The 22,958-nt window shown below is 44.7% G+C and overlaps 1 protein-coding gene across 17 annotated transcripts in view; it reads right to left on the bottom strand.

The window, feature by feature from the left end:
- Nucleotides 1-22,958, bottom strand: part of FHOD3 (formin homology 2 domain containing 3) — a 537,731-nt gene that overhangs the window by 460,524 nt on the left and 54,249 nt on the right. For all 17 annotated transcript variants that reach the window (XM_058277150.2, XM_058277152.2, XM_058277160.2 and 14 more), the window contains exons 2-3: nucleotides 14,591-14,697; nucleotides 1,246-1,310 (exon numbers count right to left, since the gene is read on the bottom strand). In XM_058277150.2, coding sequence (XP_058133133.1) covers nucleotides 1,246-1,310; nucleotides 14,591-14,697 — 172 coding nt within the window. The remainder of the gene's footprint in view (nucleotides 1-1,245; nucleotides 1,311-14,590; nucleotides 14,698-22,958) is intronic.

Here is a 22,958-nt window from a genome sequence, read left to right as displayed (position 1 = left end):
CACGGCGATGAGACACATGTTGTACACGCACCACAGGGGACTCCTGAATACATAAGCTAATGCAGCCAAGTTAGTAGAAGGTGGTTAGAAAAACTTCTGTCGGTGGAATATTTAAGCACATACTACAAAAGACAGCTTTCTTTAAAGACCCTAGTTCATTAGTATTTTGATCCAGTCCATTTTAGTAGACTGCTTTTCACTGTCTTACTATTCCTGGCAAATACCAACTCATCTTCATGATTTCTAGTGGTTATCAGCTCTATTTCAACCAATAGTTTACTTAACAGTATTCAGCACATGCTATGTGCCTGCACTGGTTCTAGACCTGGGATGAAGGTGGGAGTATATCCAAAGTCATAAGTCACAGGTCTTTCCATTATAGTGACATGATTTACACATATGAAATAACCAGAGAAACGTAAAGCAGGTAATTTTAAAAAATGACTGATTAAATATAATCAAGTGTCTACTTGTGTTTCACAGCAGCTCTTGAATCCACTGAACCCTTCCCTGACCCTAACCTTCCACCCTGCAACACAATCACTCTCCAGCCACAAAGTCAGACAAAGGCAGGCACTTGCAGCCTCACTACCCTTAGCCAAATGAAGTCAAATTACACCAACTGTCCTCCGTGTCCAGCCACTCCCCATCCCATCCTTGGCTCTCCAACAGGAGGGAGAAAATGGGGGCAGGTCTAGAAACAATTCCTTCCCCACTACCGATGAATATCACAATCCAATTGAAACCTGGGACTCAACAGGATGATTTAAATTCTCATCTAATGCTCATTACAGTATTCCTAATTGGAGGCCTGAATTAGGACCACAACTTATATTAAATAAAAGCAAAATTACTCCAATATGAGAAGCTTCCATGAACGAAGTGAACTTTTAGGCACCAAGAGACCCTGCAGGGCTGACTTCAGTCTAAGCACTCGGCGAGGCACAACCCCAGTGAGAGCCTCATCTCTCCCATCATGGCAAAAAGGAACCTCATTCAACACTCTGCCTCAAGCTCTATTCACGAGCCAAACAGTTAAGGAAGTCAGAATGAAACAGGGCTTCAAAAGTTCCTGCTATCAACTGCTTTGCCAGAAACCTGAACAATCCCCGAGAGGGGTTAACCCAAAGAGATAGCATTATCAGTGACTTCTATTTTATTTAATTCCCCAAAGTGGCGGTTTCTCATCACTTGACTAATCATGGAGGCAGATGGCAAGCGCCCCCTTCTGCAGATGTCACTCACCAATGCAGACGTGGACCCTCACAGACAGCTGTGTCCTCAGGATGATGCTGTGCTTCTTGCCCCTCCTAGAGAAGAAGGAGACAAAGCGTGAGCCTGAAATAATGTGCTGTCACAGAGCCTTCAGGAACATGAAATAATCAAGTCTGGCTTTGTTGGACTGGCGCACACATTTTATTGCCAACCCCCGTCAGCTTGTTCCATCCACAGAGTTTGCTTGTAGTCATGCTTCACCATGTTGGGAAAGTTTTACATTCTGTGCCCATGAAGTGAAATCCCTGGAATGTAACAACACAAATCAGCTTGATCATTTCCATGGCTATTTTTACATTTTTAGAAAATAGAAAAAGGGAACCCATAGTGGCGTGATCGGACAGAGCTGTTTTGCTCTGCATCAGTTCAAGAGGGTGATGGCTCCTCTCTTTTCCTCTTACTTCTCTAGAGTCCACCAAGGAGGGCCTACAGACTATTTATCATCAGGAATGTGGTTTCTTTCATGTCTCTCCTTTGTTTTCTTCTCACTTCATATAAGGACAAAGAGAGGATGGACTTCTCCCCATTTCTACACTACAAGAGAAAGGGCCTAAAGCACAGAGGAGTGGACAGAAGAGATGGGGGAGAAAACATGAGTCCTGGGTACCAGGGGGTAACTAAATGTGGACTCTGAGATTTGGAAAGAAGGGGAAGCAAGGAGGAAAAAGAGAAAGGAGCCAGCCAGCCAAGATGGCAGCAGGCAACATGCTGGGTCTCTCATTGGCGGAGTCCGTCTCCCCACCTCTCATCTGGCCTCTCTAATGTCTCCCCATCAGAACTGGATTTATAATAGAATCTGGTGGTGCTTTCCTGCTTTCTGGTTTGTGGCTGTGTTGGAGGGGTGGGGGGATACATACCATCAGAGTACACTGTTAATATTGTGAATATGAATTCACAGTAATGACTGAAACACAACTTTTATTCTTCAGTCCAGATCAGAGGGGAAAGAATTTTTTTTTTAGGTACCAGGGCAGGGGATTGAACCTAGGACCTTGTATGTGGGAAGCCAGCACTCAACCACTGAGCCACATTTGCTTCCCTGAGTTGGTTCCCTCATTTGTTTGCTTATTGTTTATTTTTTCATTTCCAGGAGGCACTGGGGACCAAGCTAGGGACCTCCCATGTGGGAAACAGGTGTTCAGCCGCTTAAGCCACATCTGCTCCCCTTACAAATTTTTTTTCCAAAAATTCTTTTAAAGGCAGAAGGAAAACTTGTTGCACAGTCCCACAAAAGCATGCAGTTGCCTCCAGCCAAAAATCTGCATTCACAGTACACTCAAATACCCATAAGCCACCCTTTTTATTTTGTTTGTTTATTTGCTTTTACATTTTACATTTGCTCTGTGCATGGCACTCGCCTCAAGGAGCTTACACCTAATGTGCAACCTCGGCCCATCTTCAGAAGGCACATTCGATATTCCTATCAGATTTCTTCCAAACTTAGCTCCTGACAAAAAACACTTTTTCTCTCTGGACAATCCAGATACTGAAGCTCCTTCAACTCTTGTGATCGTACAAGTAAGACTGTTCCAATTAACTGCATTGAACTTAATTATTGAACAGCCTCCTTTAGGAGTCTTTTGTTTAACTGCCAAGAAGGAGTTTTGGGGTGCGGCAGCAGCCATCACAAGGTGTGTGGTTTCTGAGAGTGGAAAATAGGTGAACTCCTGATAAAGACCAGGTCCTAACTATTAGAAACAGCAGATCCTAAATCCGCATGTTTGGAGAACTTTCTCTAACTCACATTATCAGCAGTAATAAGTCATGATAAATACCAAGTGAATAGGAAAAAAAGTATGTGCTTTAGACACCCAGAGGAATAGCTAAGGGAAATATTTCAGAACACCTGAAGTTCTGGAAAATTTCAGAAATGGCCCCTGCTTTTATCTTCAAACTACTGTAAAATTGTGTTTTGAGTAAGCACTTGTTTTCTACAGAATTCTCGAGTTCCGCAGTGAGCATGTGGGGTTCCAGGCACCTGCACGGAAGCAGGACAGTCTTCCCATGGAAGCCACAGGCAAGCCCGCCACCCTGGAGGCATCATCTCTGTGTTTGTGCTATGAGAAACCAGGCAATTGGTTTGATTAAGATGAACCCTGGGAAGCAGATGTGGCTCAAGCAATTGGGCTCCCGTCTACCATACAGGAGGTCCAGGGTTCGATACCTGGGTTACCCTCCTGGTGAGGGTAAGCTGGCCGACGTGGCGAGCTGGCCTGAGTGGAGAGCTGGTCCACGCAGAGAGCTGGCCCACGGAGAGTGCCGCCCCGCACAGAAGTGCCGCCCCACTCAGGAGTGCTGGCCCTCACGGAGTGCTGACACATGCAGAGAGCTGGCGCAGCAAAATGACACAACAAAAAGAGACACAGAGGAGAGACAATAAGAGGCACAGCAGACCAAGGAGCTGAGATGGCGCAAGAGATTGAGCACCTCTCTCCCACTCTGGAAGGTTCCAGGATCAGTTTCCAGAGCTGCCTAATGAGAATACAAGCAGACATAGATGAATGCATAGCAAATAGACACAGAGAGCAGACAACAGGGGTGGCCTGGGGAGAAATAAATTTTTAAAGTCTTAAAAAAAAAAAAAAAAAGATGAACCCTAAAGGAATTTAAGACAGCATAGAACAAAATGCTTTTTTTTTTTTTTTTTTTACCACTTATAATTCCTCTGCTTCAATATTCTACCCCGTTCCCTGCCTGGCCCTCTACATGAAACACTGCAATTGAAGAAACCTGTGTGGAAGTAGGAGCGAAGGGCTACTGAAGCAGGTAGGCAGGGATATGGCCTCAGATCCCAGGGATTCAGGCCAAAGAAAGGGTCCAGCCAAGGAGGAGACAAGGGGCTAGGGAGAGCAGCCAGGTCTGCACAGAAGGGTGTCTGTCATCTCTCACCCCAGCTCTTACCCACCGTTGAGGTAGGTGCTATTACTGTGTCCATTTCACAGATGAGGACAGCAAAACTTGGAGAAATGACCAAACCTGCATAACGTCACATAGCTGCTGGAGACAAACCCACAGTCGCTGCAACCTCCTGCCTTTTGCGGTACAATAACCTCTCTCTGTAACACTTTCCAGGGCTTACATAGGATAGAGAGAACCCTGGTTTCTCAATGGAAATAGTATGCCCTCAATGCTAAAACCTAGCAAAAAGGACACACACACACACACACACACACCAAAAAAAAAAAACTGAGATGCAAAAACCTAAGAAAATGTTAGCAAACCAAAAGATGCAATATGTAAAAATAATACACCAGGACCAAATAAAGTTTATCCTAAGAATTCGAGAAAATTTAATTACAGGAAGTCTGATAATTTACAGAGGCCATCCATCATTAGATCCCTTTAGATTTGATACCTTCTCTTTCTCCCCCATCAAATTTTCCAATTGGTTGTTGCTGACATATTGAAGAGAGCTTGATTTTTACATATTTCTTTTATATCTGGCCATCCTACTACTATTATTGATTCTTTTAGCCAATTCTTTTGGCTTCTTAGAGAAATAATCATATCATCTGTTTAACAAATAGTCATCTTATCTATGCTTTTCCAGTAAAAATGCCCTTTTCTTTTGTTTCATGGTTAGAACTTTCAGAGGAAAATTAAATAGTCATGGGTATACCTTTCCCCCCCCCCCCCAATGGGACAACATGTCAGTTTTGGTTTGGAAAATAATAATCATAATAGTTGCTAACATTTATGGAATGTTTTTTATATGCCAGGCAAGGTTCTAAGCATTCTATATAGACTTATTCATGTAGTCTTCATAAAATTCCTACGAGGTAGGAACATTATTGCCATTTTAAAGATGAGAAAACTGAGGCCCAGGAGGACTAAATGAAGTTGCTGAACTTACACAGCTAGAAAGTGACAGAGCTTGGACTTGACTCAGGGTCTGACCCCAGAGCCTGTGCTCCTTTTGCCCCCACTACAGCTGCACCCCAGAGGAACCTTCACACATTCCCTCATTCAACATGTGCTATCTGCCCTCATGGAGCTGCCACAATCCAAAAATGAAATCACGAGGCTGTCAGTGTGAATTCACCATGAACGCTTTAATGACCCTTTTCTCTCTAGTACTGGGATTCAATATCAGTTTTGTACCTGCTGCTCCTTCTGAACCACCTTTTTGCAGCAGAGTGAAAAGGGAATGTATCCAATACTCAACCTGGATGATCCAGAAGGCAATGGCACTACCAGATTCCATTCTTACCAGCACAGCCACTGTCATGCAAATGTCACCGGCTTCTATATTCAGCCACCCTTCCAAATCCACAGACATAGCCCATTGGCTGCCCACATCCAAGGTCAAATCTACCTGAAAGTCAAAGGAACTATCTAAAGTAGACACTCAATTTGAGAAGACATCAGTTGAGGCACACATGCCAGGGATACGATGATTACACTAAAGGATCTTCTCAAAACTTCCTCGTTACTCAGAATACACAAGTCCCACCTATAATGTTTCTGGCCTTAGAAAAATAACTCATTTAACCAACAAAGTCTCATGGAAACTCATGTGTCTCAGTTCTGTGCTTGTCTCTCAGTATTTTTATAATAATAATAATATATAAGAGCCTTTTGAGACTGTAAGAACAAGTGCCTATTATTTTATCAAGTGGTATGAAACCAAAGGCTTGGGAAGCAGATTTGGTCCAATGGATAGGGTGTCCGCCTACCACATGGGAGGTCCAGGGTTATACCCAAGGCCTCCTGACCCATGTGATGAACTTGGCCCATGCGCAGTGCTGATGTGCAGAGTGCCCTGCCACGCAGGGGTGTCCCCCACATAGGGGAGCCCCACACACAAGGAGTGCACCCCTTAAGGAGAGCCACCCAGCACAAAAAAAAGTGCAGCCTGCCCAGGAATGACGCCGCACACATGGAGGGCTGACACAGCAAGATGACGCAACAAAACAAGACACAGATCCCCGGTGTCGCTGACAAGAATAGAAGTGGACACAGAAGAACACACAGCGATTGGACACAGAGAGCAGACAACTAGGGGTGGGGCAGGAAAGGGGAGAGAAATAAATTTTTAAAAAATAAATCTTTAAAAAAAAAAACAAAAACAAAAGGTTTGCTTTTTCTTGCAACCAACAGTAGAATTGATGCTCCCAAATATTCCTCCACTAAGAGCTAAACTTTGAGTTCAGTCAAGGGTAGAAAATTTGTTTGAATCCATCCAGTAAAAGCAGGGACTACAGCCCCCTTAGCAGTTGTCCCAGGAATAAGTTTCATCTTGGTAAGCTGCTCAAATAGCACAGAGAAGTGAAAAGCACAGACTCTGAAGCCAGCTGTGTGATCTTGGAAAACCTACTTAATCTCTCTGAGCCTCAGCTTCTTAGTCTGTAAAATGGGATAATCGTGCCTATCTCCCCTCCTAAGGGCATGAGGATTCAATGAGTAAATGCAGTAAACGTGGACCTGCCTGGCACATGGTAAATGCTGGATAATGTTAGGCCATATTATGGTTCTTTCAGCCACTTCCTCTCTCTCTCTTTCACCACCTGTCTAAATGCCTGAGTATCCCCTCGCCCTCTGCATGTCTCTCATTTCATTTTAGTCTGCCTTTTCTCATTTCTCCCACCTCTCTCCCCATCCTACTTTTTCTCTTCCCTCTTTACCTCACTCTCAAGAATCTACAACATATTTGTTATTATTTGATACTTTTTTCCTGTTCTATAATTAAAATTCTCATTTTTTTCACAAGCCTATATTAATTGCTGTTCCTCCCGTATGCAACCTCGGGCCTCTAAGACCCTGAGGACTGGGTACCCCACTGTAGTGGGAAGTCGAGAGGACCCTCGAGGTGCACAGGGCATCCATTCTGGAAGTGGTCAGTGGGCCCTACCCTGCGACCAAAGCGCCAGGGTGTGGACGTGAGCAGAGCGGGCAGGCAGAGGCCCCCGGGCTCTGGCCTCTGCTCGCCTTCTCAGAGAGGCTGCCACCTGGCAGAGAGAATGGACTTGGTCATTTTATCCAGTTCACTCCCTCACCTGCAGTGTCCTCATCACAAAAGCTAGAGCTTCTCCTTGTATCCCAGTCCACCCTCGGTCACCAGCTCAATATCTCTTTTCCACGTCTTTTTTTAATTAAATGATTTATAATTTAATTTAGTTTAATGAGATATAACTTATATACCATAAAATTCACCTGTTTTAAGTGTGTCCACCTATTTTTTTATCTTTTATTATCTTTTTTTAAAGATAAATAGATCACACAAAATGTTACATTAAAAAATATAAGAGGCGGGGGACTTAGCCCAGTGGTTAGGGCATCCGTCTGCCACATGGGAGGTCCGCGGTTCAAACCCTGGGCCTCCTTGACCCGTGTGGAGCTGGCCCATGCGCAGTGCTGATGCGCGCAAGGAGTGCCCTGTCATGGAGGGGTGTCCCCGCGTAGGGGAGCCCCATGCACAAGGAGTGCGCCCCGTAAGGAGAGCCGCCCAGCGTGAAAGAAAGTGCAGCCTGCCCAGGAATGGCACCGCACACATGGATAGCTGACACAAGATGACGCAACTAAAAGAAACACAGATTCCTGTGCCGCTGACAACAACAGAAGTGGACAAAGAAGACACAGCAAATAGACACAGAGAACAGACAACCGGGGTCGGGGGAGGGAAGGGGAGAGAAATAAAAAAAATAAAAAAAATAAAAAAAATAAAAAAATATATATATATATATAAGAGGTTCCCATATACCCCACTCCCCTCCCACATCAACAACCTCTTTCATGAGTGTGGCACAATCTCTGCATTTGATGAATTCATTTTGGAGCACTGCTACACAGCATGGATTATAGTTTACATTGTAGTTTACTCTCTCCCAGTCCATTCTGTAGGTTATGGCAGGATATATAATGTCCTGCATCAGTCCCTGCAATATTATTTAGGACAACTCCAAGTCCCAAAAATGCCCCTTTATCACACCTCTTTGTCCCTTTCCCTGCCTTCAGCAACTCCAGTGGCTACTGTCTCCACATCAATGATAGTTTCTTCCATTGCTAGATTCAAAGTAATTCTATAGTAGAATACCAGTAAGTCCACTCTAGTCCATATTTTATTCCTCCAACCTAAGGACCCTGGGATGGGCAATGTCCACTCCACCTGATTTTTAGTATTTACAGAGTCATGCCACCATCACCACAATCTAATTTTAGAACATTTCATCAGCCCCCAAAAGAAACTTCATGACCAACTGCAGTCATTTCTCTGTTTTCACACCAGTACCTGGCAAACACTAACCTGTTCCTTATCTCTGTAGATTTGCCTTTTCTGGGTGTTTCATATAAAAGGAATATACGGCGTATGACCTTTTATGTCTGGATTCTTTCACTTACCATAATGTTTCAAGGTTCATTCATGTTATCTCTTATATCAGTACTTCCTTCCTTTTTATCACCAAATAAATATTCCATTGTAAGGATATACCACATTTTATGTATCCATTCATCAGCTGATGAACCTTTGGGTTGTTTCCACTTTGGGGCTATTACGAATAATCCTGCTATGAAATTCACATACAAGTTTTTGTGTGGACATGTTTTCATTTCCCTTTGGTATATACTTATGAGTGGAACTTCAGGGTCATATGGTAAATCTATGTTTAATGTTTTAAGAAACTGCCAAGCTGTTTTCCAAAGTGGTTGTACCATTTTACATTCCCACCAGCAATGTTTGAGGGTTCTAATTTCTCCATGTCCTCCTCAAGACTTATCAAATTTTTTCAAGACTTTTTCATAATAGCCATCTGATTATGGTTTTGATTTGCATTTTCCTTGTGATTAATGATACTGAGCATCTTTTCATGTGCTTACTGGTCATTTGTGTATCTTCTTTGGAATAATAGTTATTCAAATTCCTTCCCCATTTTTTAATTGGGTTATATGTCTTTTTATTGTTGAATCATAAGAGTTCTTTATATATTCTGGAATCAAGTCCCTTACCAGATGTATGATTTGCAAACATTTTCTCCCACTCTGTAGCTTGTGTTTTCATTTTCCTGATGATGTCTTTTTAATTGTAAATGATTTTTTTTGTTTTGTTAATGTTCAATTTATTAATTTTTTTCTTTTATCACTTGTGCTTTTGGTGTCACATCTAAGCAACCATTGCCTCGCCCAGGGTCATAAGGACTGGCTCCTATTTTTTGTAAGTCTTAGAGTTTTGCACTTACATTTAAGTCTATGATCAATTTTTAGCTAATCGTTATATACGGCATGAGTTTCCTGACATCTCGACCATCTCACTCTCCTCCTCTTCCATCCTCAGGTCACCCCTAAGTGGAACAAAGCCTTTGTTCAACCCTCTCATGAGTCCAGCTCTTCTGAAATTCTGCCTTCCTTATCTCGGTACCCCATTTTCTCTTTGACCTACCTCTGCCTGACTCCACTCCACTATTGTTCTGCTGCCTGCCTCCCCAAGGGCACCCTAGATCTCCTCCTTACCATACCACTGGCCTCACCTTGATCCTTGCTCAACTTGATTTCTCTGTGGCATGATGTCCTTAACTGCCCACACTTTGAAATTTTCTCTTCCTTGCTGAGGCAGACGGCTGATTATCTACTCAATACCCATCCTTCTTTTCTGCTTTATAAACAGAACCCACCTAAAAATTATACTCTCTAAATTCCTTGGCGACTAAATTCTTATCAGTAAGCTAAGGGTGACAGTCTCTGCACAGAGCTGGAAAAGCTCTTAAAAGGAAGCAGATTCAGCCAACACCAACATTTGCCCTCCTAAGGCAGGGACCACTACTTGTCACCCAATATCCATATGATTAGAGTTTTAGCTGGACACAAGCCCACATTTCATGGTGTAGCCACAAGCCTAAATTCTGGCTATGGCATGAGAGTAAAAGCTGTGTCCACAAGGAATGGGCATGCACTCCCCTTGAGCTTTTCCTTCCTGCTGGTGGCTGGGATGAGATGAGATGGTAAGAGCTGAGACAGTCACCCTGGACCCAGAGATGGAATCCTCACTTTGAGGATGATACGGATGTTCTACCAGACCCAAGGAGGATTGTCCACATCTTACAAAAGAGAGAATATAAACTTCTATCTTAATTAATTTCCCATATTTGGGGGTCTCTGTTGCAACAGAAAAGACTGTACCCTTCCTGACGCGATATGATGTTAGAGAGGGAGCAGCCATCTTGCAGCTGCGATAAAACATGAAAGATGAAAGTCACACCCTAAGGATGGCAGAGCAGAAAGATAAAATAAGCCTGGGTCCCTAAGAGCATCATGAAATCAACCTGTCCTTGAAACTACCAAATTATCCACTTCTTTTTCCATGATATATATATATATATAAATATTAAAATGTTTAAGCCATTGTTATGGGTTCTTTGTTACGTGCAGCTGAACCTAATCCCTTACTGATGCCCAGTACTTGGCTGTGGTTCCCCTGAGTCATCTGGGTGCTGCTCGTCTCTACAGCAGATCCCTACAGCAGATCCTAGTCATCGCCCCATCTCCCTCCTGAGACTGTCCCTTAGGACTGAGACTTGCAGACTCAGTTGCTCTCTCTCCACTCCCTTCCTTCAAAGGATCACTCCCAGCCTCGCTGCCCCCTTCCCTTATATGGGAATTCTGTACTTTCATATGATTTTTCTATAAAATTACAACTGTTCTAATTTAAATAAAGGAATTCTCCTTCCCCAAAGCCCTCCCATTCCTACCCCCAACCCACAAACACTTCTATAAGCAGAGTACCATATGCACACTATCCATCAAATCCATGTGTTTACTTTATCCTCCTGTTTCCTTCTACTCGAGCTAGTACCACATCTCTAGATTCACAGCTTTCCTCCCCTCTCCCCAACAGGTCCAGGCCCCACTCTACCTACCTTCTTATGCCACAGTTTCAGGCACATCACATCACCCTGGTCCCCTTCAGCAGTCGGTCACATCTGACCTGGTCTCCCTGCTCAGAATTCTTTCCACTCAGCCCCTTCTCCCATTCTTCTGTTATTTATGGAGTTTTGGGGAGGGTCATTTTCTTCTGCCTGACTTCAGCTCATACCCTAAAGTACAGCTCAAGCCCTCATTCCTACCTGATGCTGCATTTGTCCCACTGTCCCATTTGGCTCTTGTTTGCCAGCATAATAATGACCTTGTCCTTCACTTTTGAAGGTCTTTTTCTTCCCTGATTCCCACAGCTTGAGTGATAATTCCAAACATCAGCTGAGTTAATTTTTAGTCTTGGCATAAAAGCAAAGTAATGGACAAGAACAAAGAAACAAACACCTCCAGCAAGGAAAACTTACTCAGCACACTCTGTACCAAACAAATAAAAATTTTTAAAAAGACCACCACTATCTTTATATAGCCTATCATAGAACTGCAGTTGGTGGTCACAACATTAGCATACCTCTTGCTAAAATTTATACAAGGCAAACAAGAGAAAGTTACAAATGGCAATTCATTTGTTTTTCATACCTCAAAAGGACAATTCTTAACTAGAAAAAAATCATTTTTTAACTTCCATTTGTGGGAGCCATGAGTTCTCAGCCACACAGACTGCCAAATGCCATGCTCCTAAGAGAGGAGCTGGGAGGGACCCTCAGTGCAAATGACACAGCCCCACCTGCGGCAGGTGAAGGCTTAGTTCCCGGCTGGTTCCATAGCCAGCTCCAAGTAATTTGTCCACACACTTCCAATGCTCAGTGGTTGTACATAAACTGGGGGTGGCTGGGTTGACTTGAAAGCTCCACGACAGCATCATCCTGGCACATCCTCTGAAATATAAGCCATCAGAGACAGGTCTCCCACCAGGGAGATCAGCAAAGGTGGCTTCTTCACATACTTCACGATAAAGAGGAGCTTCCAAAGGATGAGAGTCACCATGATCAAAGAATATTTCAAAGATATAAAACCCCACTCAGGAGTGAGTTTGGACTCACTTATCGGATTTGTAGCTACCCAACATCTTTTGGGCTACTTTTCTCCATTTATTGTTTCCCACATCTTGAGTCCCGCCTTCTTATCTTGCCTGAATTCATTTCCCAAGCATCCCTTGCTATTAGGATGCAGAAAGGTAATCGAGCTACCACCTATCAGATGAACCTATGACAAAATAATGCATCAGAAAGGAACAAAGTGAGGAAGTAAGCACCAGATTCTACTCTGGTGAGCTTACCTCCGGAACCAGGGTTCTTAGGAACAGTTGTGGAGGAGCTTCCAGTGCAGGGTCGCTGGTGCCACCAGTGCGAGCTCTGTAGTGTCACTGCCAGATGGTGGCAGCAATGGCATCTCCCCTGAGGCCACCCTACAGTGTGGCTGGGTACTGTTTGAACCAGGGGCAGTGTTTAGACTGGAACTGATGTCCTTGCATGAACCAAATTCATGTTACCAAAGGTTCAAATGCACATTCTGAATAAAACCTGAAGTACCTTTTCCCAGAAGCTCCCAGGAGGTGGCTAAGATGGTGTTAGAATGTAGGTTTGGTAATCAGTCACACGTGTATTCAATCCTGACTCCACCATTTACTGGCTCTTCTGTCCTGGATGCATAATTTAACTCCTGACCCTCAGTTGTCCCAAATGAAAAATAGAGACAGTAAAACCCAATCACATGACTGTTATGAGAATTAAGTATTACACAAAATATTGTAAGATGCCTAGTATAGTGCTTGGCATAGTAGGTGCTCCATAAATGTTACTTCCTTCCCTACCCATTACTCTTGATACTATTATCTAGCATATTGGCTCTTATTTTCTTTTGAGTTGCCATGTCCAAATCATTCAAGTTTTGATAAGAAAGAAAAAGAATCAAATAGGACAAGGCCTTCAAGCATAATACCCCTAGAGAGTGTCTCAAGTTGACAATACTGTACTCATAGCACTCCTGGGGTCTGTTTGATCAACGAGCCATGAAGTCATCCAATTAGACTGTCATCCAGCTTACATTTTGGCATCTTGCATGAAGGGATCATTATCAAATGCTTGGTAAAAACTATGGCAGTGGTATTTCCCCAAGCCCATCAGTCTAAAATGTTAATTAAAATTTAAAACTCCTGATGAGAAGAAACCAGTATGACTGAAAAACGATACCCCTCCTGTGTGCACAGCTGTCGGTGGTTTCCAGCGTCTTTTCCCACACCCCACTGGTGTGGCCCTCACACCACTCCGCAGACAGGAGGGTGTCTGTGGAGAACCCTGCTGCTCCTACCAAGGACCCTGGTGTTCTTGGCACCCGCAGCCACGCCACTCGGGGATTCCACCCTGGGAGCCTGCCACTTACCTGCTCATCAGTATTCACTAAGTGCCCTCAATGTGCCAAGGAAGTCCCCGGGGCTGCGGTTCCAACTAGTGAAGCTGCAGCAGCAGGAACAATCACCATTAGCTGTGATGAGTGTTAAGACTGGGGAAACCCAGGAAGGCAGAGGTGCACCCTGGAGCCAGAGAGCCACATGGGTTGCACACTGAGAAGGTGCCAATTTTCCCCATGCTTTGAGTTCTTCATGAAAATTCAAATAGTCTCAGAGAGTATTCCTTTGATTGTAGTATATTTTTACTCAGGTAAGACACCTTCAAACCACTTCTGGGATCCCTGATCACCAGTTTAACATAATTGAGTGTTATGTGGAAAGCAACAGGAAGCCTCTGTAGGTTTCCAAAGAGAAAGGTAGCAAGATCAGACATATTTTTGGTACAAGATGGATGACAGTAAAAAGAGAGGACGAGGCCCTACCACAAGGCTATTTCAATAGTCTAAGTATTGGGAAATGGTTAATTGAGTATATAACTGCACAAATTTCACTTTCCATCCAGACCTTGATTTTTTATATGTATAATGCTTTATTCAGACTCACAGCAATCAGAAATACCAAACAATGATAAATGTAGGCTTAATATAACAACATGCTAATTAATAATAATTATTCTCTCCACTGTAATGAGTTTAAAAGGTGATACAGAATAAAACTATCTACTAGGGCATCTGCCAAGGAAACTTAATATCCAGTAGATTATCACTGAAAACAATGCTGAAAGCAGTAGCCAATCACTAAAATCTGGAAAATGTCCATTTAATTGTGATATTTGGTTTTTTTAAAAAATTAGAATGTGAATACCATGTGCTGAATTAAATTATGCCAGAAATTTTCCTAGGGCAGGTTATATCCAAGTAGCCTTGTCAACCACTACTGGTGCAGTCACCACTGGTGAGTAACCTGCATCACCCTTCTTTTTGTGTGATGGTGAGAGAAGGGAAAGTCAACGCTAGATAACTTCTTGATACTACAGTAAGGCCTCGGGATACCCCATTCCCTGCTAGGTGGGGACCGGTTGGCAGGAATGGCCACAGCTCTTACCCAGCATCATCCTGGAAGCCTTCTAACTCATCCCGTTGCTCTGCCAGTGTTGCTTCCAAATCCAGGTAGGTGCCGCTGTGGGAGAGCTGCAGTGTGCAGTCATCAAGCTGCAAGACAAAGAGCTCAGTTAAGAAGGTCTGCTCCTCAGATGAGGGCTTTGCATGAGGGTCGCTTCACATCCCTTTCTGAGTTTCTTAAAATCAAGCATTCTTCTGAAGCTTGGATCATAACTGCAAGATAGAGTGTGCTAGTGCAAAGAGACTGGGCACAACTATATACTGAGCAGACAGACGTGACATCTCTTAAGGCAGTGTCACGGACAGGACCCAGTAGACATAGGTGTGGGAAGGAGTAGGAGCCCCTCGAACAAGGGCCAGTGCCACCCCCCATTCTGAGGCCCCCAGGAGTGGCCAGGATTTGGGACATGGAAACCAAGATCACAATACTGACGAACCCATGGATTGAGAGTCACAGTTTAAATTACAATTAATAGCTGTTCAATAAACATTTTTACAATTCGACTGAAAGAAAGATCCTCCATCTGAATGGCAACATATCCAAATCATAACAGACAAAGAGGAAATTAGGTCTCTTCGTTAATAGTCTCATTTTTCAAAAACTTGTTTAACAAATACTTCCATGGTGTTAATTATGTCCCAGGCACTGTTCCAAGCATTTTACACAATACATCACTTGATTCTCACAAGAACCCTTTAAGTTCTATTGTCCCCATTTTAAAGATGAGAAAATTAAGGCACAGAGAGAGACTCAGTCACTTGTCCAAACTTATCAAAGTCCGTTCCCTTTTCTTCCTGAGCACAGAGACCACAGAGCCCAGTCACGAATGGCCGGAGACCAGCCAATGGGACTGGGCAGAAGCGGGGTGGGCCCCACCTGGCCTGGGCATACCACCTGGCACAATCACCCTGCCTGCAGCCAAATGCAGAGCTGCCGAGGAGGGCTCCACCCCGGGCTGCAGCCTCTGCTGTCTGTAGTAAGTCGCTGAGACTGTGAAGCTCATTATAGCACTAGCATTGCATTCCATTTAGAATAGTTAATATACTCAGAAATACAGGACAATAATTTTACCAAGATGATTGAGATTACTATGAGAAAATTCGAATTTATAACCCCGTGCCTGATTTCTCAAGCTGTGCAGGTGACTCATGATTCATCGACCTGATGATTTAAGGCTCTCATCACAGAATGACAGGAGATCAGGGAAAAGTGCAGACAAATATGTGGCTACTTAAAAATATCCAGATAACTATTGGATAATCCTCACTCTCTAAGTGAGATTTCAAACAAGGAATTAGCCTCTTTTGATGAAAAAGCTTTGCTTATTATCCTCAACAAGAAAAATGTGGACTATCATCTTGTTTAGCCTGGGCATCTGTAACAGGCTGTTATAGTTCCTTGTTTCTGGTTATCCTTAAATGAATGAAAGGAATTTGTTCTTTATTATTTGTAAGAAATACCTAGTTAAATCAATTGAAGGGGTTAATCCAAGTTGATTCACTTGATTTATTTTGCTAATAAAAAACTGCTCTCCGTGACTACTAAATCATGCTGGCAAGTTTCAGCACTCTTGACTGGTATGGTGGAGGAAGCATTAAATGTAGGAAACAAATTGGCCAAAATCACTGTGCTGTAGTGTCAGAGGTGGGCCCAGGGCATGGGGGAAATACACTGAGATGCGGCCTCCCCCAGCCTGAAGAAGGAGCAGATGGAGAGTTCCTGCAGAAGGTGTTTCCTGAGCCAAGGGTCTCCTGTGGCCTAAAATCAGCCTATATCATTCCTGGGTGGAAAATTCCAGGAGGAACTTTAACTGCTAACTTGGACATGTGACCATGTACGTAGCTGCAATAACTGGCAGCTCATTCTTGCTACTGCCATTAACTAATAAGGCCAACAGTGTGTTCTGTTGACAGCATCAATGCCTGTACTTATTTCAAACCTCATATATATTCAGCAGACTAGAAGACGAGGATAACGAAACCCTTTAATCCATGACAATTTCTTTTGCCGTGGCCCCTGGAGACATCTGAGCCCAGATAAAGAAGCTTCTGCGTAGTTTCCGATTCTCCTCAAGGGTTTTTAAGTCATCCTGAACTTGCACTCAGCCTAGAGGGAGAGAACCAAGCACAAGAGGAAGGGCTACATTCTGTGCTTGAGTACTCATGGAATACATGTGGCATAATGTCCCACCATGGCCAACTCAAGCTATCGACCTGCAGTTACCAAGAGCAAAGTTGGAAGGAAACACAGTAGCTCAACGAAATCTAGACTCTCCATTGATACAGATAAAAGCCTCAAGAAGCAGCAGATGTAGCTCAAGTGGTTGAGTGTCTGCTTCCCATGTATGAGAGCCCAGGTTTGAACCCCAGTACCTCCTAAAAAAAAAACACCAAAAAAATAAAACCAACTCTCAGGGAGTGGATGTGGCTCAAGCAGTTGAGCACCTTCCTCTCATACTGGAGGTCCCGAGTTCAGTTTCTAGTGCAGACATGAAGCGAAAACAACGACCAAACAATGAGCAAAATCAACAAGCAGACAAAAAGAAAAAACAATGCGCAAACAATGAGAGCAAAAACAAAGGAGCAGGGAGCAGATGTGGTTCAAGCAGTTGAGCATTCACCTCCCACATGGAAGGTCCTAGGTTAGATTCCTGGTGCCTCCTAAAGAAAAAATAAACAGACAACAAGCAGACAACCAGCAAAAAGCAACAACAACAAAAGGCAGACAATAAACACAAACAACAAGCAAAAACAACAAGCGACACAGACAAGGGAGCCATCTGGAGGGGGGGAATCATTAAAAAACAACAACAACCAACTCTCATTGAGGAGCAGATGTTGAGCTTAGCTCAGTGGCTAAGCGCCCACTTCCCATGTATGAGATCCTGAGTTCAATCCTTAGTACATCCTTAAAAAAAACCTCGAGAGCATAAAAAAGGAGTAACGTGAGGTAAAATAATTAGGAAAGTATTTGTTTTGTGTATTTATTTCCTTGGTTTTTAATATAACCAATTACTTGTATGTTTATATAATTTCACTTTTAATAATGGCTATGTTCAACAACCGGCTCGCACGATTCCTGAGGCTCTCACAACTGGCCGTCGGGAGCCTGGCTGCTCTGACCCTCCCAGGTCATCCATTTGAGGCACCCGAAGTGGAGATGCAGGTTGCAGAGGAGAAGGCTGAGCTGTGTGTTCAGTTCTCACCATCCCCACCTAAGCTGGATGCCCTGCTGCTTGGCGGGGGGCAGAGGCGGGGTTCTACTGGGGGCGGCAGATGCAGTCCTGCTCCCAGCACCAAGGGGAGCTTGTGCACATCTCCAACCCATTCACGATTTCATTCCCAGCAGCCCCAGGCAGATACGCTGCTTCCCTCGACATTCTCCTGGCCTGTCCATGCCTGCCTCAATGCACCCCTGCCCAGCCTGGACTCACAACAGGAAGCCCCACAATCTCCCCAGCCTTCTGATGACTAAATCTCAAAACCTTGCCATAACTGTCCACCCTCACCAGTCCTCTTCCCACCCTCGGCATCAACTGCTCCCGCTTGCATAGTTCAATAACCCAAGGAACTCGTAAAAGCGTCATTCCTTCAGCCAGACCATCAGTTCATTCATTCAGTTGGCAGGCCAATAGAACAGAGGACAATTTTATTTATTTATTTTTAAAGATTTATTTATTTCTCCCCACCCCCCACCCACCCAGTAGTCTGTTCTCTGTGTCTATTTGCTGCGTCTTCTTTGTCCGCTTCTGCTGTTGTCAGCAGCACAGGAATCTGTGTTTCTTTTGGTTGCGTCATCTTGTTGCATCAGCTCTCCGTGTGTGCGGCACCATTCCTGGGCAGGCTGCACTTTCTTTTGCGCTGGGTGGGCGGCTATCCTTACAGGGCACACTCCTTCTGCATGGGGCTCCCCCAGGCGGGGGACACCCCTGCGTGGCAGGGCACTCCTTGCGCGCATCAGCACTGCGCATGGGCCAGCTGCACACGGGTCAAGGAGGTCTGGGGTTTGAACCGCGGACCTCCCATGTGGTAGACGGACGCCCTAACCACTGGGCCAAGACCGCTTCCCTAGAGGACGATTTTAAAAGGCCATTTAAACAGACCATCAAAAAATGTGGAAGCTCATTCTCAGTTATAGTCCTTGTACTTTTAATTGAATTAGCAGCCTGTCGAGATCTATTATCCTCCATAAAGCTGCCCAAATGCCCCTTCCTGGAGAAAGGATGCCAGCACACCCCAGCCCAGGTGATCCCTGCCTGCTCCCAGTGAGCGACCCAGCAAGCCTTTGCCCCTTGCTGCTCGCAAGGTCCTCAATGAAAGAAGAAATGATGAAAATATCTCTGTAATCCCTCAGGAAGAACGTGAGGAGTCCTGGCACAAGGGGCAAGGGTAGCGGGGGGCCCCTGTGGGACATGTACCTAAGGGAGCCCGATGACACGGGCAGCCTGCATGTCAGCACGTACTGCACCTCTGCCCTGCAATGTGAGCACGTCTCTTCACTGCCCTGAGGCACAGAAGATGACTGTGGAAGCCATCCCCTGCCCCCGGGAGTGAGAGTAAAGGGCTTCCTTGCTGTATGGACACACTGAAACAGTACACCCCTAGGAAGGTATTCTGGGGTGGAAGTCAGCCTTATATATCAATTTTATGCACAAATTGGTGAATACACAAGACTAGTTCTTCATTCGTGTCAATGATAGCTAAGTAACACTTGTAAACATCAAAAAGAAGGCAAAACAATGTGACTAGGCAGAGCTTGGAGGTTAACTCAAATCCAGTTATTACAAAAATAAAGATTTAGAGGTAAATCAGAGCAAGGGACTCAACCACCTCCTTGCCAGACCAGTCCCTGACCAGGAACCTCAATTCCAACTTACACAGAGGCAACCTGATCCCCTCCTTTGGCCTCTCATGTCAAATGTCTTCCCGAATGACTTACGGGCCCTGGAATTTCCTGACGCCAACAATTCTCATGTCAGCCCTGATCCCCTGGCAACACATCCCCGCCACTCCTTTCTGGGCTATAGATCTGGTGGCCAGGACACTGTCGGGCACTTCAGGACATAAGACAAAGCTGGGAGCCACAGAGAAGATAACATTACAGGGCTATTATAGAAGTGCGGCCAATTAGGGAAATTTAGGGGCAGTGACAGTGGCCCAGCAGGAAGCCTTCAGATCAGGTGGCAGGCTGCATGCCACAGTGTGGGGCTGCAAACCTGTGGCCAGGACTCTGGTGGGGGTGGGGGCGGTCACAGAGCCACACTAAACACCTGGACATTTCGTGCCACCAGGCCCAGGTGAAAACAGATCGTTAAAGTGAGCCCTCCTTCTCCTGAGACACGGAAGGAGTCCCTCACTCTTTCAAAAAGACTGCACAAGGTCCCTCTGCAGTTCTTTTCACTGCTCCTACAAAGAGAGTCCTTGCAAACAGAAAGGGCAGCCCCACCATGCTGGAAAACAAACAGATATCTAAAATAAGGCTGATGCCACATCTCTCAATTTATATATTCTTTTCTTTCCTTAACCTAGTGAACTGGTGTGTTACTGGGTAGTTTAATGATTATCCAGGTTTGGGCAGCAGGTCTACAGCAATGCTTAGTCTAGGCAATAAAATTTCTGTGTAACCTGAAATAGATTTGCATAAATCCACTCTAAAAACATTCATGAGAGATGTCCTTTAAAGTGGTTTTGCTATAAGTTCAGAAGTGGGAAAATGCATGCCGAGTTTAAAAAGAAAATAAACTCAAGAAAAGCTAGAATAAACGTCATTTGTTTTTGCCATTTAATTAATGTAACTGGTTGCAAAAATACAGTGGCCCTGCATCCACATCCTTACAATGTGACTTTACAGCACCTCTTATAAGAGGAGCTTCTGCTCCAGGAATCTGGGCTGGCCTTGTGTTTTGCTTTGGCCAATGGGACAGTAAGTAACATGTGACACAACACAGACTTGAAGAGCCGCTCACTGAGGCTGCCCTCTCTTGCTCCAGGAATCTGGGCTGGCCTTGTGTCTTGCTTTGGCCAATGGGACAGTAACATGTGACACAGCAGAGACTTGAAGAACCACTCACTGAGGCTGCCCTCTCTTGCTGCTCTTGGAACCCTACCTGCACATGAAAAAGCCCAGGTTAGCCTGCTGGGGGATGAGGGACACGTGGCCCGGTGGCTCCTTCGCCCCCTACCCCCAACAGCCAGCCAACTGCCACACATCTGAGGGCACAGCCTCCCAGTGACCCATCAGCTGGTGTCAGACACAAAAGAGAGCCCAGGAGACATTGGCCAAACTAGCCCAAACCAGAAGACCTGCCTGGCAGATCCTTAGATAGGAAAGCGACAATAAAATGATTGTTGCTCTAAGTCGCTCCCCTCTTCTCAACTGCTGTTGTCCCAACCCACAGTGGACAGGTGGCCCCCAAGGGACTGCAGCCTTCACACTCCAAAGGGCTTGGCATCTGGATGGGTGGGGTGAGAGGCTCACTCCACCAAGAGGCCCACTGAACACACCATGACATTACCGGTGCCCCAAGACGCTGCAGGGCACACCCTCCTGACCCTGACCCCCCTGAAGCCCAGGAGCCTACTGGGCAGGGGACAGCAGCAGTTGCGGGGTGGGCTCTGGGGAGCCAGGGAGCAGAGCAGTTAACCCCTCCCAGGGAGGTGAGGAGGCAGCAGGAGGTGGAACCCTGCATGAGTGGAGTCTCCATGTCCCCAGCGTATGTCCCACTGTCCCATCTTGCTTCACCTACAAAATGCAAATTCCAAGATAAGAGTGTAAAGAATTTCAAGGAAGCAACTGCAAGCATGAGGTCCTTCAGAGCACGGAGCCCTGAGCGACTGCACGGATTGCACACCCGTGAAACTGGCTTTGCTGCTGGCTCAGAAATTGCGTTATGGGTCCCCTTTCCCCAGAGCCACGTTTACTCTGGGCCCCGAGGGCCTCACTCTGGGCTCATCACGCCCATGCTGACAGCATGTTTCAGGTAGGCAATTCTAAGACAGCTCCGCTGGGGTTCCCCTTCAAATGGTGTTTCTGTTGCTAGGGAGCCATGAAGCTTGTGGCTTCCTTAAACTCTGTGGTTCCTTCCAAAGGCAGCAGAGACAAGAAACTGTATTTAGACGATAAGTTAGGAAAGAGAGCTTTCCAACAAGCAGTGCCACGTGTCGCTTTCCCAATGCTTGATAAAACCAATCCCAAACCTGGGCTCAATCTTGCAATCTTTTATAGGCTATAATTCCCCCAAAATCTGTAACAATCACTGAAAAGAGACAAGGTGGGGAGCACACAAGCCATGGTTGCCCTTTGCCATTTCCTAAGCTGGGTGGTGAAGACGTGGGTATTCATTTTATCATCCTTCCAACCATGCATATCCCTAATATACATTCCTTTGTATGTATAATGTATTTTATAACAAGAAATGATTAGTTACATATAAAGATAACACTGAGTTTACAAATTCTTAAAAAACACAAGTAATACTTGGTCAGTTTACCTAGGGGGAAAACCAAACGAAACTGATTTACATGATATCAAAAGAAAATAGACCCTGCTAGTCAACCCCCATATATCACATTTAAACTTTTAAGTCCCTAGGAGCCCATTTCACCTCTTTGGTACAAGTACACCAGAGATATTTTAATAGATGTGTTAGGGTGAAGTATAAGGACATTTTTGAAGATCTGGCATATCTGGGTTATAAAATAATATGACCGTATTTACTTTGAGAGTGGTTGGATTTTACTTCCTTAGAAACCTTTAATAAGTTATATTATTTGTGGCCACCAACCTCAGTAAGGGAAGTAACATCTTGAAATTGATTTGGGCAGTTTCCAAATCAAGCCCCAGATTTCTATTTAAGTCAACAAAATTGCACAGCTCACCAACCAAAGGCAGGGCCTCTGCAAAATTCTACAAGAAATACAGAGGCAAGATTTCTCCCATTAAGGACTTAAATTTATAGGAGTGATACTCTGGTAAAGATTTAAATATTTCAATTATTATAACTACTACTTGATCATTAAATAAATAAGCAAAAATATATTGAGCTTTTCTCTTCAAAAGATGAATTTATCTACTTATGTTGATAGCTAGCTTCTCCATTTTTGCTCTGACTTCATGCCAGCTGTAAAACAGTGTCAGCACTCTGTTTCAGGATTGTTATGGTTTGTCATTCGTTTATTCACTCATTCAGATTAATAATCCTTGCTTGTGCCCATGCTCCTGCTCTGTCCCAGGCACAGTGCTGTGTCCTGGGGAGGCGGCCGTGAGCAAGATGCACCAGGACCCAGGCTGCTGTAGGGCCAAGGAGTGGATGATCACCAACTGCTGGTCAGGGCACAGGGCAGAGGGGAGG

The sequence above is a fragment of the Dasypus novemcinctus genome, chromosome 16 (genome assembly GCF_030445035.2).
Source record: "Dasypus novemcinctus isolate mDasNov1 chromosome 16, mDasNov1.1.hap2, whole genome shotgun sequence".
In the NCBI taxonomy this organism is placed as follows: Eukaryota; Metazoa; Chordata; class Mammalia; order Cingulata; family Dasypodidae; genus Dasypus; species Dasypus novemcinctus.
This window is presented reverse-complemented; position numbering and strand designations above follow the sequence as displayed.